At 38.0% G+C, this 20,621-nt stretch overlaps 1 protein-coding gene across 13 annotated transcripts in view; it reads right to left on the bottom strand.

Moving 5' to 3' along the window:
- Positions 1 to 20,621, bottom strand: part of dock7 (dedicator of cytokinesis 7) — a 170,611-nt gene that overhangs the window by 73,919 nt on the left and 76,071 nt on the right. For 8 of the 13 annotated variants that reach the window (XM_043699469.1, XM_043699470.1, XM_043699459.1 and 5 more), the window contains exons 21-28: positions 16,420 to 16,584; positions 15,213 to 15,388; positions 14,218 to 14,307; positions 9,707 to 9,793; positions 8,066 to 8,161; positions 3,114 to 3,254; positions 2,253 to 2,366; positions 1,231 to 1,401 (exon numbers count right to left, since the gene is read on the bottom strand). In XM_043699469.1, the coding sequence (XP_043555404.1) occupies positions 1,231 to 1,401; positions 2,253 to 2,366; positions 3,114 to 3,254; positions 8,066 to 8,161; positions 9,707 to 9,793; positions 14,218 to 14,307; positions 15,213 to 15,388; positions 16,420 to 16,584 (1,040 nt within the window). The remainder of the gene's footprint in view (positions 1 to 1,230; positions 1,402 to 2,252; positions 2,367 to 3,113; positions 3,255 to 8,065; positions 8,162 to 9,706; positions 9,794 to 14,217; positions 14,308 to 15,212; positions 15,389 to 16,419; positions 16,585 to 20,621) is intronic. The other 5 variants (XM_043699467.1, XM_043699468.1, XM_043699471.1 and 2 more) reach the window with 3 other exon arrangements.

The raw sequence follows: 20,621 nt of genomic DNA, 5'->3' as shown, positions 1-20,621 counted from the left end.
TTCAAACAATTCCACTGTCATATGTCAGCCTTTTTCCCAAATCCCTTTATTGGTCTTTTCTTAGATCAGTTTTTGGACTAGTCTTAAACATTGTCTTGGTGACTGCTGCAATCTCTCACCCTGATGGTGTATTCCACAGTCGCAGAACTCCACTTGTAATGTAAATTTTCCTGTTCTTTCTTTAAATTTTCCCATCCTTTCAATATTTCAAGGATCCCAATTAAATTGTTTCAGTATTACACTCTATTCCAAGAAGAACCATTTTTGACAGATGTTTCTTGTATTTTTCTCAGACAGACATCATCTTGGAGACTTTGTGTTGTGCTTTACATTTCTACACCTTTCTTATGGTGTGGAGCACCACTCTAATCTTGACTCTGATCTCCAGCATCTGCAGTCCTCACTTTCACCCAAATGTGCATTAGCAGAGTGAAGTCTTGAGCTAACAAAGGTATGAATGAGGCCTTCAGCAGCTGAGGCAAAGGTGGAGTTAAGTGATGTTATTAAGGTGAAAATAGACGGTGTCAGTGATGGTGCAAATAAAAGTTTGGAAACTCATCTCCAGATTCAAGTGACACCAAGGCTTTGAAGAGTTTGGAATCAATAACTGGTGGTTGCAATTTGTTGTGATAAAGGAAATGTAAAAGGAAATGTCTTCCCAACATTTCATAACATCCTGATTTTTTTTTTAATTTTGCCATAAACCCACCATTTCATCAACTTTTCATGGTCCTTTTCACTTGAGGCACACTTGCTCTCATGTAAATCAAACCCCTCTGCTTTTCTACATTACTTGTTTTTCCAGGTACAATTACTATTTTTAGTTAAAGTTACAAAATTTACTGTCTCACATTTACTGACTTTGTACTTCAAGTACAATCTTTTGTCCATTCTGCCATCTTGTCTTTCTCTCTTTGCAGCATCCTTTGGACCTCAAAATTATTTACTATTCCTTTTTTTTTGTAGCATCTGCAAATTTGGATCCAATTCACTCTTGCCTTATATCTAAATTATTGCTGGGCACAGTGAACAGAAATGGTCTTACACAGAATACCACAAGACACTTCCAAACATTCTAAGAAATTACAGGTACCTGCAATTCTGTATCCCCTCTTCTAAACAGTGTACAATTCACCTTATTTAACCTTATCCAATAATCTTCTGTCTAGTAGCTTTTCAATGGGTTTCTGAAAAAAAACTTCAACATCACATGGCAGTGACAAAGTGTACCTGGCTTGTTGCAGAAGATACAGAGGGAGATGGAGAGGATGGAGGTGTAAGAAGACTGCATGGTAAGTTCAGTGTCACATAATGCTCATGACTGCAGACGATTCGCAGGAAGTCCAATCTCAATGACACAAGCATACTTGGAGTCTGTAATGCATAAAGCTTTGAAGAAACCTAGACAAATAGTAGGCAGAACTTTTAAATAATAAAATCACTAAAAATAACTAAATAAAACTAAAGTGCACAGATCTGTAGGCCAATCAAAATAAATAAATTGTTTACGACAACGATAATGATTAAAGTGAGTCTTTCTATTTGGTGGACGGAGTTATGCTCAAACTTTCAGCGGTGTTGCTGTATTTGTCGACAGTAACTATATTTCAGAAAGTAATGGAGAAACACAGCAGGTCTAGCAGCATGTGTTCAGAGAAAAACAGAGACAATGTTTCAAGTGCAAGGGACCCTCAAGTAATGTTGCATATAAAATAAGATGGGATTTTTTGCCATACTATGGAAGGAAAAATTGCTATAATTGCAAATTCTTTCTTTTATTATCATACCTAAAAATTTTATTATCAATTTTACTATTTTAAAAAACTGCTTACAGTAAAGATAACCCAAACAATTTTAAACCAACTTATCTGTTTCCTGTAGAATTGATTTTCATTACGCATGACACTTCAAAATTTTCTGCTGAGTGGGGTAATGGAGGTTTGTGGGTGTGAGGGGTATATTTTCCATTTCAATGCATCTAGGAACTGGACCAAGCTTTCATCAGTTTAATGCAGCACTAGTATGACGTTGTCCAGTTTGCTGCCAGCTAGCTGACCAAGGAATAGATCTGAGGATCTTCCTGGTATCTGTGGTTCAGCATTACATTAGATAGCAATTGAAACATCTGCAGTTCTTTAACTCTCTAGCTATTAGATGGTAATGACAAACTGTAAATCACATATTTTTAAAATGTCACAATCTGTTTAAAGATTTTTACATCCTGAAAAGTTAGGTAGGTATGTGTTCATTACCTGCTTCCAGTATGTTTTGGTTAGGGTAAAGACAAAGCCACGATCCATCACTGAAAACAGGTCATTGAGAAAAAACGCAAGACTGACATTAAGTCGCTCAATCAGTTCTATATCCTAAAAATAAAGAATAAATCATTTGCACCATGAGCATCCTTTTGTAACTCTGAATTCAGGGAACAGGGCATATCATTAAAACACACAGAAAATTTTCCACTGGGATTGACTAAGTCCAAAATTCACTAGGATAAATTTAGCTCAATGCAAATAATAGGTCTGCTGGCTAGGTTAACTTTTAGCACCCTTTTCTTACTGTTCTCCCAATCATCTATAAAGGCATTTACTTATATTTGAATGGGTTCATGTTGCCATCCAAAATCCTGTACCCTGTCCAATAAAGTCATTCTTCATGCTTTTACCCAGACAATACGAAGAAAACCATGTCTAGCACTACGATTAGTAAACCCACATTGTGATAAGCCTTCACTGGACCCACTGGATAACAATCAGGGGAAGAAATTTTGGCTGATCATTTTGCTCATTAACCCAGAAGTACCCCGACTGGTACTATTCCTGTACTCATGATGGTGACTGATTGATTTTTGGATATCAAAGTATTACGGAATATAGGAAAAACTTGGAGAGGTGGAGTTCATGTAGAAGAGCAGCCATAATTGTGCAGAATGGTGAGGTGGGTTCAAAGGGCTGGAAGGTCCGCTCTTGGCTCCCATTTCCACATGAACTATTCCCCGACATAAAACATTAAACATAGCATAAACTGGGGTCAAATGTGGTTCTATCTGGCTAACAGGTTCACATGCTCATATGTGTAAAATCTGAAATAAGACTAAATTCAGCTGTTACCTTCTGAAATCTTGTCACTATATCCCCTGCAATCATGCTAACCAATGCAGCAATGTCATCCATGAATCTTTCTGGAAATCGGGCTTTTCTTGAGGTGTCAAGTTTGTCAGAAAAATATAAATGGTGCACCATGCTTTTCACCTATTCAATCAATAACATATTACACAAACATTAGTTCTAGATGTAAATATTAATAAGAACATGCAGAATATTTTGGTTCAAGTATGGAGACAGAATCAATGCAATAATCTCTGGAAACTGGAAACTGCTATCTGAACCATAAGGCCTATCCTTCTACTCTTATAGCTTCAACCCACTGACCCACCTACAACCACCAACCCATCACCCTACCTCCCCATTAGCTAACTAACTCTCTTCAAAAACATAGCTGAAAATGTGTTGCTGGAAAAGCGCAGCAGGTCAGGCAGCATCCAAGGAACAGGAGAATCGACGTTTTGGGCATAAGCCCTTCAGGCTGCCTGACCTGCTGCGCTTTTCCAGCAACACATTTTCAGCTCTGATCTCCAGCAACTGCAGCCCTCACTTTCTCTCTTCAAAAACATATACAATTGTTGGCTACACCAGCATTTATTGTATCCATCCACAAATGACCTGCAGAAGGTGGTCTTGAGCGGCCTTCTTGAGCCACTGTTTTATCAACATGAATTGGCTTGAACGTGATTGAAGAATTTAGACCGTTACTTGTAGAATGCTAACTTTCATCAACTGTATCGGCTATAATGCGATATCGGCCCCATTAGTTTAAATTACGTGGCTACTGCGCAATTTTCTTATAAACCAAGATTGCATGAGAACAGGACTATCGCATAATATCAGAACCGACTATACTGTAAAAGAAGGGGGTGTCATGGAGCATCTCCCCCAAGACTACCTTACAAATATGGTGCACCATAAAACGGAGCAGCTTTATAAGATGTGGCGGCCCTTTCTACATTATATAGACACAGACTTAACAGTAATAGTATCAGGGCGCTTATATAGCCATGGGAGTCAGTTTGGGCAGCTTGTGGGTCCGAGGGAGGGGAAAGCAGGAAAAAATATGGGTACAATGACTGGTGCTCCGCGGATAGGAGCTTCAGTGGAGGTGTGGTGAGTGAAATAGAATAAAGTAATGTGATATAATTTAATTTAAGTTAATTTGAATTCAGCTTAATTTAACTTTTATTCAATTTGATTGTAGTTTAGTTTAAGTTAAGCAGATATGTTTGTTCTGGTAGAATAGTAGACAGTTTATTATTATTAATAGTATTGTGATATGACACTGTTGTACTATCTCTACTTTTTGTATTTTGGTATTTTCTTATATACAGTTGCTTTTGTAAAAAATTTGAAAACGCTTTTAATAAAAATATTTATTAAAAAAAAGGAGTGAGTGCCATGATTTTGACCTAGCCACAATGATGGAACAGTAATACAATTACAAGTGAGAATAGTGTGTGGCTTGCAGAGCTTCTTGTTCCCATCAAGCTGCTTTCCTTGTTCTTCTAGATGGTAGAAGTCATGAATTTGGAAGGTACTGTTGAAGAAGCCTTGGTGAGTTACTGCAGTACATCTTGCATATGATCCATTGCTCGCACTATAAGTTGGTAGTGGAGGAAGTGAATGGTAATGGTACTGGAAGGGTGTCAACCAAATGGGCTGCTTTGTCCTGAATGGTTTCAAGCTTCTTGAGTGTCGTTGGAGCTACACTCATCCAGGCAAGCGGGGATTATTCTATCACATTCTTGACTTGTGCTTTGTAGATGGTGGACAAGCCGTGAAGGGTCAGGAGGTGGGCTTTGTGCTGCAGAATTCCCAGCTTCTGACCTGCCATTGTAATCACAGTAATTATGTGTCTTGTCCAGTTCAGTTTCTGTTCAATGGTAACCCCCAAGATGTTGAAGGTGGGGTATTCATGATAGTAATGCCACTGAATGTCAAGATTTGATGTTTAGACACTCTTGTTAGAGATGGTCATTGCCTGGCACCTTTCTTTTTCTTTATCCTTTCATAGAATGAGGACATTTTTCTGGCAAGACCAGCATGAGTTGCCCATCATTAGGTCCCCTAGACCTGAATGGTTTTCTCAACCATTTCAAAGGCAAAAAAGATGAGTTTTTATAACAATTAATGACAGTTTTATCAGCACCATTACTAAGGCGAGCTTTTATATTCCAAATGTATTAACTCATTTCGAATTCCAACAATCCATGACATTTGCCTGAGTCTCTAAAGTACTAGTCCAGTCTAATTAACATTACACCACTACCTCCACATTGCATTTGTGGGCTGCTAATGTTACTTTCCCTTCTAGTTGTCAACCAGGCCTGACTCTTGGTCCAGGTCTTTCTACATTTATAGAAATACCACTTCAGTATCTGAGGAGTTGCAAATAATGTTTAATATGTGCAATCATCAGCAAACACCCCCACTTCTGACCTCACGAAGAAAGGAAGATCATTGAGAAGCAGCTGAAGATGGTAGGTACAAGAATACTAAACTGAGGAACTCCTGCAGAGATGTTCTGTGGCTGAGATGATTGTCATCCATAATCACAATCACCCTCTTTTGTGCTGGATATAACTACAACCAGCAAAATGCTTTACCTTAAATATCTTTTGACCCCTCTTACAAATAGAGGCAGACAGCTGAACCAAATCAGATTTCTACCTCTGTATTTACAACACAGTAAAATTAAACTAGCGAAAACCCCAGTAGTTACTCCAATGATGTACCAGGCTTTTGAATAACTAATCCAAGACTTAGTGAATAATTAATACCAGACATGGGTCTTGTATCTCAAATAAGACTTAACTATTTATTAAATACACAATAACTACGGCAGAGAAAAAAAATTAAACAAAGAGTTAAACTGATTGATGCCTATTCTTTAAACCCCAAACATTTGTTTTCAGCCTCCATTCTCACAAAAAGACAGACAGGCAAACAAACATAGTTAAGGGATAAATAGAAGAAAGTAACAAAACTGATCATATTATTTAAATGGGTTTAGTGGGGCATTGTTTCATAGGTATTAATGTGGACTCCTTAGTTGCTTTTCTGAAATGTTGATCAGGGTCACCTTTTCAGTTCACTCAGGTATAGGTAGTAATACTTCTAACTCAGCTTTATATTCTCAGGTTCTGGAAGCTGGTGTGGGAGATTGGGCAGAGAACTTTGAAAACTTGTTACGTTGTCAGAAGCCAAGGTCATCTCCCCCAGAAAATACAGCTCAAAAACAACTCAAATATTGATTCTACTCTGACAGGCTGATTGTCTCTTCCTAAGACCTCAATTACCATTCAATGACTGCCATCTGCTTGAACATAGTGTCTTTTCCAGACTTGCTGGAACCAGTTCCTAGGTACTGACCTTATTAATAGTCAACTTCTACACTCTGTCTAAATACATCGTTCTTCCTAGGGTCACTGCATCTGTTGGATCATTTTTGGGCAAGACTCAGCTTGCAATTAGCCTTTTGGCCTGGTCTCAGAAACATAAAAAAGTTTATTTAGTCTGTTATTCTTCTTTTACCATAAAATGTTTCATAAAGTCCAAAAGTCATCTTTAGTCCCAAACCAAAATCACTAAAAGAGTAAAATCAAAAATAATGAATAATCAGCAAGATTTCTACCACTCCAGTTTTTCCTACATGCCATTCTCAGCCAAATCTTGCCTTATATTAAAGGGAGTCACCTCACTTCCCCTTTTGAATTCAGCTCTTTTATCCATATTTAGTCCAAGGTTGTAATAAGATCAGGAGTTGAGTGACTGATCCAAACTGAACATCAGTAGGCAGTTTATTGTTGCATATGTGTCACTTGGTAGCACTGTAGGTGATATCTTACATCACTTCGCTGAAAATCAAAAGTAGTCTGATAGGGCAGTAATTCACCAGGTTCGATTTGTCCTTCTTTTTGTGTAACAGGACATAACCAGGCACATTGCCAAGTAGATGCCAGTGTTATAACTGTATGTCTAGGAATCTAAACTCATAATTCAGATTCTTAATTGCTAGAATCATAATTAGATTAGATTACTTACAGTGTGGAAACAGGCCCTTCGGCCCAACAAGTCCACACTGACCCGCCGAAGCACAACCCACCCAGACCCATTCCCCTACATTTACCCCTTCATCCAACACTACGGGAAATTTAACTTGGATTGTGGGAGGAAACCGGAGCACCCAGAGGAAACCCATGCAAGGCACGAGGAGAATGTGCAAACTCCACTCAGAGAGTCGCCTGAGGCGGGAATTGAACCCGGGTCTCTGGTGCTGTGAGGCAGCAGTGCTAACCACCGTGCCACCCATAATATTCATTCAAAGTTTTTCCAAGTTCATTAATTAAGACAGGTAGAGCCAATAAATGAGTTGGCTCAGTAAATTGAGTTAAATGAAAGATGGCTGTCACATGAGCTAACCGCACACAATTTCAAAGAAGCCTCTATCCATATAACAGCATTACTTTCAGAGGCAACACTGCCTCATATAAAATGGGTAGATGTATGCTTTAGGAGACAAAGTCAAATGGTCCTGGTGCCTGAGCTCTTAAATTACTATACAAATAAAATAAAACTAATTTCATAATTGAGGGCTGAAACTGACTTCTCTATCAACCAGGAAGGCACCCTGCCAAGATGGTTGTTGAACTGAATTTTAATATAACCGCAAATCCATAGCATGAACAAGGTTCATCCAGCAAATATGGATCAGGTTTATATTGCAGAATCAGTTCCACCTTTGGTAGGTACAAGAGTGGTTTGTGATTTAGGATATTCTTTTATCGGGCTGGAGCTAAAATCATCAGTGTGCTCAGAAATTAAATCATCATAACAAAGATCAAGCCTTTCCCACAAATTTCTTTACCAGCTAATGATGAAATCTTTAGGAATCATTAGCAGGATTAAATTGGAGAGTTCACAAAGATGTTGCTTAATGCTATTCTACTCACCATTAATTCAAAGAAGAACCAGGCCTGGTGTAAAGCAGATTCACGCACACTCCCACTGCTCACAACCCATTGCAGCGCCAGTTCCTCGTGTAATAGCTGAGTCACAACACAGTAAGAATTATAAACTCTTCCAATATAAATTCCAGAATAAGGACATAGTCATTCTGCCTGACCTCTACAAACATAACGAGATGGTAAATTAAGTATTTTCAATCTTAGGGGTTTTTTTCAGTCCCAGCTGAATTTAATTAACTGTCTATTTTTAAACAATAACCAAATCTGTTTGTAAAACAATAAGTATGAAAGCAACACATCTCATGAAATAGAATGCTTTTATCTCTGAGGGAGATAAAGGGAAGACAAGTAGTTTCAATCCCTAATTGGCACTGGGTTTCATTCCATTACATTTGCATGCTGGACACCTGGGATGATGAAAATGAGGACCTCCACTTGACATGAAGAAGTTTACCAAATAGCAGATCCACAATTGAAATCAAAAAGATTTATTCTTCATCTGAAAATCTGATTTTCTAGATCTCTAGCAGCTTTTACTATTTTACTATTCCAAAATGACTTTCCTGCTATATGCTGTACTAGCAACAAAGGGTCACTGTACTCAAAACATTAACTCTGTCTTCTCTCTTTAGATGCCATCAGATCTGCTGTGTTTCTTCAGCACTCTGTCTTTGCTTCAGATTTCCAGCATTTGCAGGTCTTTTGAGTTTTACACAACATTCCTAATGTTGTTTTGACAGTGAACAGATAACTTAGTGGAGCCCAAAGATGAAGCTAAGACCTTCTGAATTGATGTCTGGAATAGAGTGGTGCTGGAAAAGCACAGCAATTCAGGCAGTATCAAGGAGCAGGAAAATCGACGTTTCGGGCAAAAGCCCTTCAAGATAGATTCATATCCAGTTATGATCTGTTCAATGCTGGTGTAGGCTCGAAAAACCAAATGGCCTACTCCTGCTCCCAATTCTCACCCTCTGAAAGACCATAAGACATAGGAGCAGAAATTAGGCCATTACCCTTTTTATCTTCTGAATTGATGTGACTTAGTGCATTACTTGGGTGCATTTATTCAATGAATAAAGGTAGATTCAATTTTAACCTCTTAGCATTTCTAAGGGAAGAACTATCAAAAGACTGTGAAATGCATGAATTGTCTCCATTGCTGAATGATTTTGAATGATTCCTTTATAAAACTTCAATATCATTACAGAATTAAAATATCAGCCACTGCTGCAGTTGTTAAATATGCCCAGTGCAAATTTTAGACATGGATGATAATTAACCACCAATTTGTTGAGAATATGTCCCCAATAATAAACTGCACGGGCAAGGAGGAATCACCATTCTGATGTTTGCTTAAAGAAAATTTTGTTTCAAGTTCAGCCCACTGACTGCGTTCTGATGACTTGTGACAATCGAGCAGTGCAATTTTACACAATGTAATACATAAACTGAATTAGGACACTGCAGACTATAAATGCTGCGAACGTTCCTCAGCAAAACTCAACTTGATCAGGACTGTAATCTCCTGAATCTGATTAGGCAGAATTAGAGATAACATTCAAGACTTCCTGGCGTAGACTTATCCCACCTTCCTCACTTGCCTCACACAATAGTACTGTGCACTACCTTCTTAGTTGGTAATCGTCCTGTTAACGTTTGTAAGAAACTTGTGCTCTCGGTATGCGATGACATGCGATTACTTCGGTCCATCGCCTATGGAGTGGAATGAATGTTGGTAATAGATTGGTGAAGTCAGATATGGCATAATGAATTTATTAAAGCTAATGCAGAGGAGTTGGAAGCATAAAATACCTTCTGCCAAATTATATTCCAAGAACTATGACTGTAATTTCACATCCATAATAGGGGTTTTCACGTTATTTATGTCTAAAACTGATTTGAGAGCAGAACAAGAATTTGAATAATACATTATGTTCTGATGTGTGCTTTGCTACTGATATTATTTGTCATAAAATGGATTGGAACATCAACATACAGTACTTCTTGTTCAAATTATTCTATTAAAGTGCACATTAAACAAAATATTGCATTTCTTGTGTACATCATCTGTGTTGAGTTGATTACCTACATATCCAAGTCAGTTAACTTCATTCTTCCTGATTGTTTAAGTGTATCCAGTAGAGAGTTTTCAAATATTACATGGACTTATATATTGACAACCATTTCTTCTTTGATATACTCTCTGTCACATATTCCTATTGCTATTTTAATCAAAAATATTATGATGAATGATGTTCTAATGTTCTTTTTTCTTTCACATAAGTGACATATTTTTATGCAGAATGTCAGAACTGCAAAGTGCTTTGCCTTCTCTTCGCTTAGAAAATCATAAAATGATTACATAGAGTCAGTATGGTATTATGAAAATTAAATTATGTTTGACATATGTATTAGAATTTTCTGAGGATTTAACTAGCAGGACAGGTTAAAGAGAACCTGTGGATGCTGTATACATGGATTTTCAAAAGATATTCAATAAGGTGCCACGTAAGAGGTTCTGCACAAGATTCAGAATAAGGGTACTGAGGATAATATATTAGTCTGGATTGAGAATTAATTAGCAGACAGAAAACAAAGAGTAAGAATAGACCCAACAGTTTCAGATTGAGAGGGTGTAACTAGTGTGTTGTCAAAAGGATAAATGTTTGGGCCTCAGCTATTTATGATTAAATCAATAGCATAGATGAGGGGACTCAGCATAATGTATTCAAGTTTATTAATTGTACAAACTTAGGCAGGAAATTAAGATGTGAGGAGGCACAAAGAAACTATGTAAGGATACAAACAGGGTAAGTGATTGGACAATAATGTGACAGATGCTGTATGATGTGAGGAAATGTGAAGTTATCCACATTGGTAGAAAGAATAGAAAAGCAGGACTGATTTTTTTAAAGAAGGTGAGAGACTAATAAAAATTGTGGGATACATGGAATTTAGAGACAATCCATGGGAAGTTAACATGCAAACACAGAAAACAAATAGGAAGGCATATGTCAGCCTCCATTCCAACAAGGTTAGAATTCAAGGCTAAAAAAATTTTGTTTCAATTATATACAACATTGACAAAACCACATCTGGTGTACTATATATACTGACAGTCTCCTTACCTAAGGATATAGTTCTCTCAGAGATAGTATAAAAGATTCAGTAGATTGATTTTGGACAAGACAGGGTAAGTCTATTGACAGTAATTGAATGGAATGAACCTAAATTTTCAGGTTTTTAGGCAAATGAAATCTTAGTGAATTGTGAAATTCTTAGGAGGACTTCATGAAGTAGATCATGAAAAGCTGTTTCCCTGGCTGGACAGTAGACAATGAAGGATAACAGACATTTTTTTAAACTTCATTTGTGGATTGAGTGTTGCTGGCTGGCCAGCATTTATTGCTTCCCCCAGTTGCCCTTGAGAATATGGTGGTAGACTGCCTTCTTGAACTGCCACAGTCATGTGCGGAAGGTACACCCACAATACCATTAGGGAGCAAATTCTAGAATTTTGACAGTGAAGGACATATTTCCAAGTCAGGATGGTGAATGGATTGGAAGGGAATTTGCAGGTGGTGTTGTTCCCATGTATCGGCTGCCCATGTCCTTCTAGGTAGAAATGGTCATGGATTTGGAAGATGCTGTCTAAGGATTTCTGGTGAATTTCTGCAGTGCATCCTGTAGATAGTGCACAATGCTGCTACTGAGCATTAGTGGTGAAGGTAGTGGGTACTTGTGGATGTGGTGCCAATCAAGCAGACTGTTTTGACCTGGATGGTGTCAAGCTTCTTAAGTATTGTTGGAAATGCACCCATTTAGGTAAATGGGGAGTATCTCATTTCACTCCTGATTTGTACCTTGTCGATGATGGCCAGGCTTTGGAAAATCAAGAGGTGAGTTACTTGCCAGAGTACTCCTAGCTGTTGACCTCCTCTTGTAGCTATTGTGGTTATGTGGTGAGTCCAGTTGAATGTCTGGTCTATGGTAACTATAGGGATGCTGATAGTGGGGAATTCAGTGATGGTAATACCATTGAATGCCCAGGGTGGTGGTTAGATTGTCTTTTATTGGAGATGGTCATTGCCTGGCATTTGTGTGGTGTGATTTTACTTGCCACTTGTCAGCCTAAGCCTGGATATTGTCCAGATCTTATTTGCTTTGAACACAGATTACTTCAGTACCTGAGGGGTCACAAATGGTGCTGAACATTGTACAATCATCAGCGAATATCCCCATTTCTGACCCTTTCAATTATATTACAGGAAGTCAGCCATTAAGGACCAAGAGAAGAAGACATTTCTTAATGTATTCGTTGAAAATCTTTGGAATATTCTACTCAGATTGGGATGAATGGATTTTTGGAAACAACTAGAATCAAGAGAGTTTGGATAAGAAGGTGGAGTTGAGGCAGACAATCAGCATTTTCTTTTTGAATGAGGGATCATTTGGCTGATTCTTATTCTTATTTCTTACGTTCTACTGTCTTGCAATTTTCATGCTCTGAAAACCCAAGCTCAGTACTACCTCAGTAATTTCAGGTTTATATAATCTTTTATTTTATGCTTTTGAATTTTGATAATCACCCAATTTCTTCCTTATTTTTCTTGTCCACCAATATCAGCTAAGCATGTTTCTATAATTTACAAATTAGAACATTGTACAGCTTTTCTCTTCTTTTTAACTGGGATCAGTTATACATGTGAAATTACAGTGCAAATAGTTTTGAAAGATTTACACACAAACCTTTGTAGTTATTTGGTGCTTAGGTATTCTGCAGCTCAACTCACAAGAACACAGGTTTCAACATGAAGAAAATAGATTTGGATGAACATGTAACACACAATTCAACTCCAAATTAATGAAATGTTAATGTAAATACTTAACTTAAATGTTCCAATTTCAATCCATTATTCTCAAGCCTTTTGGATGTCTATTTGCATCATCTTGATGTAGAAGTAGTGTGTAACCTTCACTTCCCATCAACTAGTCTAGGACTCATCATACCAGAAATTATGGCTGCAGATGTTCACCTCTTCACACTTTCCTCAACATCTGTATATTGAGGTTTATGTCCAGGTTACCTTAAGCCGCACCTTGAAGTCACAAACTTCTTGATGAAGAAAGCAAACCACTTACAGAGTTTGGCCAAAACTAACAAGAGAAGCCTTCCTGAAATAATCTACTTTCATCTGTATTTTTGAAACTAGAGAACAGGGTTTCATTGGAGTCCTTTTTAAACAATGCACGAAGTAATATATTTCTAAGCATATGGATGCTGTGATAACAAAATAAGTCATGATTTGTTTTCATAACTTGTCCAAACTTGTCCATAAAATGATGGTAATTGATGACTCATGAGTATGTGGCACGAGGCACAAGTCAAGATGCTTCACTTCAGTTGCAGTAATATATCTACAATTTCGGTAAAGTTTAAAAGTCGACATAAAAGTTTTTTAAACCATGACCAGGTCAAGTGTGAAAAAACAAAAATAAAACTAATACTATTCTTTCAAATTTAATTTAGGGATTGTACCTATATCTATGCAACACTATAGGTGTGTCACTAGCAATGACAGAAACTTGAAGTCATGAGTTAGTCCTCACATGCAAGAGTTATGTACACCTATTAACTGTATAGACCAGAAATGTCACTTTCTCAGAATTCACTGGTACAAACTTGGTAAAGCAGCCTGGAACATTATGTTCAGGCAACTTTCAACACCCCTGGAAATGATTCAACTGTTAAAAAGTGAGACATAAATGATTAAATAAACAGTGAAACACATCTCTCTCCTGAAGTAATTAAGGATTGTTAATTTGTTAATTTCATAACATTGAAAAAAATACATACTATAGAACTGTGTGATCATGAGATAATGCACCATGTATTCCATGCATTTTTATACAATAGCATGCACAAGGACTCAAGCATTAAGTTGTAGAAAATGGTCTTAAATGAAGTAAGTAATAACTTACAAATAAAACTATTGAACACAGGCAAATACTAGGAAAACTCAAGAGAACTGAAGTCCAGAATACTCAAATAATGAAAATAATGGGAAATGGATGGAAGTAAAAAATTAAGCTGCAAAATAATGTCCTGAAGAAGATATATTAGCATCTGAATCCACCTGCATTACTTCAGTGCTTGATCTGGGGGGACTTCTCCATGGGACAGTTGGGCCACCAGCATTAACCCAGGAATTGGAACGATCTAGTCCCTGAACAAGTGAACGAAGCAGATGGGAGAGGGAATTTTAAAACATTTAGCTGGATGGTGTATTAATTTCTCAAAAAATATATAAAGTACAAGGAAAATGTATTTAAAGAATCTCCTATAACTCAACTACAACAAAAGTGTTGACTCTTTCTGAAGTTTGAATGAGAAGCCCTCGAGATGCTCAAAATGGCCATTCTTTGATTTGATAATGGCAGTTAAAGAGGGTAGAGAAAAAGAACAACAAGGTAGAACTACATATTAATTCCCACTTGATTACAACACCTGTACTTTCAAGTAGGCAATGATCAATGAATACAACTCACTGATTTTATTTGGTCATTGTCAAGCAAACGGTCTTGTGTTACAACATGTTAACACAGTAGAGACTACAAGTCAAATTTTCCTGGTCTACATGATTTAGAACTAGGCAGTTCACATAAAAGCTATGCCATTAAAGTAGTTATGGAACAATTTTTAGTGACTGAAACGAAAGGTTAAAATTGCACAATGAAATACCTGTGCCAAAAAATAGCAAATTTTACTTAAAGTTCTTGAACTATTTAAATGGCTTAATTAAAACACAGCAAACTGATTAATACAAAGCATTATCTCAACTTTGCAGCTGCTTCCTACCACAGGGTTTAGTGGTGTGCAAAACTATAAAGTGATAAGCTAATCTAAATCCGGGTCTGGAGATGAAGGATAGAACAGAAAGTATTTCAACTGGAAAAGAAGATAATCAAAAAGGACAATTCTATCCTTTCTACTCACATTATCTTGAATTATGTTTTACTTTATTGTAAATAAGATGTTCCTGTTTAATAATTCATAAGTTCAGTTTGAACACTACATGTATCTTAAATCCTTATTATGCACATCTGTGCCTAAAAATAGGAGATCATTTACCTTGCTGCCAATAATAGTCCTCACTTCATCATCTGGTGAAGTTGGAGTACCTGAGATATCAGGGTTGCTGTTACTGAGACTCCGGGACCGACTAAGACTCAGGCTGGCCAGCCTTGCTGCTGAACGTGCCATCGTAGCATAATGCATAGACCCACCCAATACACAGCCACCGGGACCTGTGCCAAGGATTCAATCATGATCAGTGCACAATTTCAAATTCAATGCAAATTCAGCTGATGCAACTCAGGACAGGACATGAGTTATATATAAACTTGAAAATGCAATTTTTGACAAGACTCAAACTCAGGTGGGTAAATAATGATATAGATCAGACACTATTAATTTGGGAAATTTGGTTTGAAATGGAAGTGCAGAAAGAGATGTCAAGAACAATAGAGCTAATAGAGTTTGGTTCAGTCAGAAACGCCTTTCTGATTCCAGTTTGTCATTAATGCAGCAAGTGTCACCTTTTTTCTCAAGTCTTTCATATCAATTGATTATAACTAAACAGGATTAAAATGGATATTTACTTTGGCCAGGGATGGTGTGCCTGGAAAGGGGGAAAGAGGGCTGGCAACACATTACTTAAGGAATTATATGAGGTAAACAGTGACAAATATTTAAAAAACAACAGAAAACATAATGAAATACATCTTAAGGGTCTGTTATCAACTGGAAAGCAGGACAGCCCTCAACCTGTTTTGTGATGATGAACCAAATTATTTTTAAAATATTTTCAAGAGATAACCAGGGCCAGCATTTGTTGCCCATCTCTAATTGTCCTTGAACTGAGAGATTTGCTGAGCCATTTCAGAGGACAATTAAGAGTCAACCACATTTCTGTGGATTTGCCATGTCGGCATACTAGATAAAGAACATTACTGAATCAGATGACGTTCTGCAGGATTCAATGATAGTTGTTACCATTATTGAGACTTTATCCCAGACTTTATTAATTGAATTTCATTGCCATGGTGGGATTTGAAGCAATGTCCCCAAAGTATTAACCTGGGACTTTGGATTGCAAGTTCAGTGACAGTACCGAAATGCCACTGTCTTCCATGAAAACATGAGGCAAATTTAACCCTATTTTGCACTCTCAGTCATCATTTGAGATGGCACTTCAAGGTAGCTGGTGCTTTTATATTACTATACTCTTTAGTCGTGTGGGACACATTAAGTTATGGTGCTCAAATTCTGGTCTCACCTGGTGACGAGGGGTTTGACTCTGTGCTTGGGAGACGGAAAACATAGTAAATGTATGATGCCAGCAAATTGTTTCTGCCATGCTGGTCCTGGTTTGCTTCTAGGTTTTTGTGAAGTCTGTTAACAATGGATGTCATTGCTTCAAATGATGGTTGTCCCATATTTACTAAAGAATAGAAAGAAAAGTGTATAGAAGGATACAATCACAGAAAACGAAACTGCTGTTTACAAACATATGAATTAGGAGCAAAACTAGGCCCATGAGCCAAGGGACCGTTAATCATGGTCTTCCAGGGAAAGTCTTAAACCCTAGATTGGATAACATTAAGTTTTCGACTCATAAAATCTGACAACGGAACAAATAACAATATTCATCATGGATAATTTCAGAGGTTAGTGCTAGCTTTGTCCCTGATCTACAGAAATATGCATTCAATGTCTGATTACAACTTAAAAAGAAAGACAACCAATTATTGCTCTCTTTGGTCCTGCATTATTTCTCTATTTCCATAATCTTCTTCAAAAATGAAACTTCAATTTTCTTTCCTGGAAATCTAATCAATTTGTATTTTTATCTCTGTAGAAACTAATTTTCCATCTTGTCCTCCTCAGCCAGATTCCCAAGCCATCACTTAAAAATTCAATGGGGAATGTACCCAGGTCCTGGTACCCAGCAGCCATTTAATACAGTACAGTATTAATTGGATGGAGACGGAGAGGATATCCTTCCCCAGAAAGCAGCCAGCCAACCTGACTGTCCAGTGGGGACAGCAGACTTCACATGCTGGATCCCAATCAGAAGATGGGAACCTTGATGGAGGAACCCCTGCTTCAATTCTCACTCAAGATTCAAGAAAGAAAACTTGCCAGGCTTCCCCACCATCATCCAAAGCCAACCTGACCTCCTTCCTATCCTAAAAATTATAGCTGTGCAGGAAGTGACACTTGTAAATTTCAGTTCTCCCACAATCCGCTTGTCTGACTCCAAAGTTGCCAGTGGGTGGTTATAAAATTCTGTCCCTCTTTCCACTCTATATGGAGGAAATGGAGCAGATGTTCCAAAAGACATGCATCAAAGTCCAAGATTGACTTTGTTACAAATGATGTAACACTATAACCAAATCAAACACTTCACAACAAATATTGTGTGCAACCTATCAACAACTGAATTTTTTGGCAGGTAAATACATTTGTCCACAGCACTGAAAGCCTAGCTGTTTAAGAAAAAGGCATGAGCACAAAATGCACTGAGTACATTGGACAAGTAGGTGGCAGATGGAGTCTGACATAGAAATATACAAAATAATGCATTTTGAAAGTGAGACCAAGAAAAGGAAATGTTCTGGATGTAGGTTTGCTTGCTGACCTGGAAAGTTCATTTTCATGTATAGGGTCTTGAACTTGAAACACCTTATACAGACAACAAGCAAAACTAATGTCATTTACAAACTACTGTGCAAGAACTGTAACAAACTGTAACAAACACTACATTGGACAAACAGGCAGAAAACTAGCCACCAGGATACATAAATGTCATCTAGCCATAAAATGACATGACCCTCTCTCACTAGTATCCTTACATACAGATAAGGAAGGACACCACTTCGACTGGGACAACACATCCATCCTAGGACAAGCCAAACAGAGACTCGCATGAGAATTCCTAGAAGCATGGCATTCCAACCAAAACTCTATCAACAAATACATTGACTTGGACCCCATTTACCACCCGCTGAGAAAAAGAACCGGAAGTGACATCACCATAGGAAACGACATCATCACAAGAAATGACATCACCAACCCAAAGAAACCCAAACATAAAAGTAGAAAGCAGGAAATATCAGCAGTGCTTCGTGCAGAGGCTCACTGAAGATGTTACCTAGTATGGTGACGAAACGTCTGAAAATGAACTTTCCAAGTCAGCAAGCAAACCTACATCCAGAACCTCAAAATGAGCTACAAATCGTCTCAAAACTCACTAAAAGAAAATGTAGCTTAAATGGTAACATTTTATTCAGTGTCGAGGAGCAGGCATTGATATGGAGATCATCGGTGGTGCTACTCTAAGTAGATATGGCCTTATAAAAGCAAACGCAATTTTTGATTTAAATCTGCGAACAGAATAAAATAAAAGATTTTACAGCAAGTGTCTGTTGTTATAGCCCTCACTGATTATTTTTACTTTATTCTTTTATAAATTTTAGGCTGTATCTATGAACTACGGAATGTGAGCTGAAATATAACTTTTGGACTGTGAGTAACAGTCCATGTTCAAGGGAAAAAAACAGATCAAACAAGCATTTGTTTATCCACAAGGCCAGGTTTGGAAGTGAATTGCAGGTTGGTCCCTGATCAAAACATTCTGTAGATACTTCAGCAGCAAGTAAAGCTTTATGTTTAAACAGATTGCAGAGGTTGGCTATTAATGAGGCAAGTACCTATGAGTTGGTTAAGCAAGTTTGGAAAAGTCTTTATGCCCAAGTAGATGCTGAATGGTAACTGCAATCTCGCAGAGGAGACAGTCAGTTTGTCAAGGAGTGGTCAGCATTAGAATTGGGTTTTGGACTATGTTTCCTGTGAAATCGGAGTCTGACTATTGATGCTACAGCATGAAGTTTTGAAAGCTCCATGCCTAACCTCCCACAAAGTGAACTGAAAAGGGGACCCTAATCAACATCTTTAGAAAATCAACCAAGAAACCATCATTATGCCTATAGAACAGCGCATCATGAAAACCACTAACGTAATCTAGCCAGCTTGTCATTTTCTTTTACTTATCCCATAACAGTGTTTGTCTGTCTTGTCTTTTGTGGAGCTATAAATAAAGGTTTTTGGGTTAATAACATTTTCCAATTAGATTAATTTGTTATTTAATTTTGCTCCACTCAAGTTACTATATTGCTAATAAATTGCTATGTCTTTTACTTAAGCCACAAGCTGGTGTTGAGAATTGATTATTTGCAAGTCTAGGATTGGTTATTCAAAATGTCTGGTTAGGAACCACTGAGGTCAATTTTGAGGGTTTCAATTTTACTCTTGAGAATACAGAGGTAGAAACGCTATTTAATTCGGCCATCTGTCTCCAAGCCATATCACTATAGAAATATCGGACGCTTTTGTCAAAATATTGCAGAACTCACTGGATGCCGGAGGGTTTGGCAGACTGTAAAACCGTTAATGTGAGATCAGTTAGCCTAACATATATTGCTTGGAAAATACTAGAATCCAATATTAAAAAAGAAATAGCATGACATTTAGAAAACATAAGAAAGGGAAATCATATTAAAGTTTGGTAGAGTCCTTTGAAGATATAACAAGCAAAGCTGATAAAGGCAAGTTCTGTAGATATACACTCTATTTTGATTTCTGCAAAATATGCAATAAAGGTTCAGCATAACAGTGGGTATGTATTAGCATACATTGGGGATTGGTTAACACAGAGAGCAAAAACAGTCAGGATTAATGTGCCTTTTTCAGGTTGGAAAGTTGTAACAAGTGGAGAACCACATGGATTAGGCTTACGGCCTCAATTGTTTACTGTCAATTCTACCTCCTGCCCAAAATTCACAAGCTTGACCACCCTGGCCGACCCATTGTCTCAGCATGCTCCTGCCCCACTGAACTCATCTCTACCTAACTCGACACTGTCCTATCACCCCTAGTCCAGGAACTCTCCACATACATTCGAGACACCACCCACGCCCTCCAACTCCTCCAAGACATCCATTTCCCCGGCCCCCAACGCTTCATCTTCACCACTGATATCCAATCCCCCCACACCTCCATCCGCCATGACCAGGGCCTCCAAGCCCTCCGTTTCTTCCTCTCCTGACATCCCCAACAGTACCCTTCCACCGACACTCTCATTTGTTTGGGTGAACTGGTCCTCACCCTTAACAATTTCTCCTTCGAATGCTCCAACTTCCTCCAAACCAAAGGGGTAGCCATGGGCACCCGTATGGGCCCCAGCTATGCCTGTCTCTTTGTTGGCTACGTAGAACAGTCCATCTTCCATAGTTACACCGGCACCACTCCCCACCTCTTCCTCTGCTACATTGATGACTGCATTGGCGCCACCTCGTACTCCCGCGAGGAGGTTGAGCAATTCATCAACTCCACCAACACATTCCATCCTGACCTTAAATTTACCTGGACCATCTCTGACACCTCCCTCCCCTTCCTGGACCTCTCCATCTCCATTAA

This window comes from Chiloscyllium plagiosum, chromosome 11, assembly GCF_004010195.1.
Source record: "Chiloscyllium plagiosum isolate BGI_BamShark_2017 chromosome 11, ASM401019v2, whole genome shotgun sequence".
Taxonomy (NCBI): Eukaryota; Metazoa; Chordata; class Chondrichthyes; order Orectolobiformes; family Hemiscylliidae; genus Chiloscyllium; species Chiloscyllium plagiosum.
Note: the sequence above shows the minus strand (reverse complement) of the source record. Positions and strands in the feature narration are given on the sequence as shown.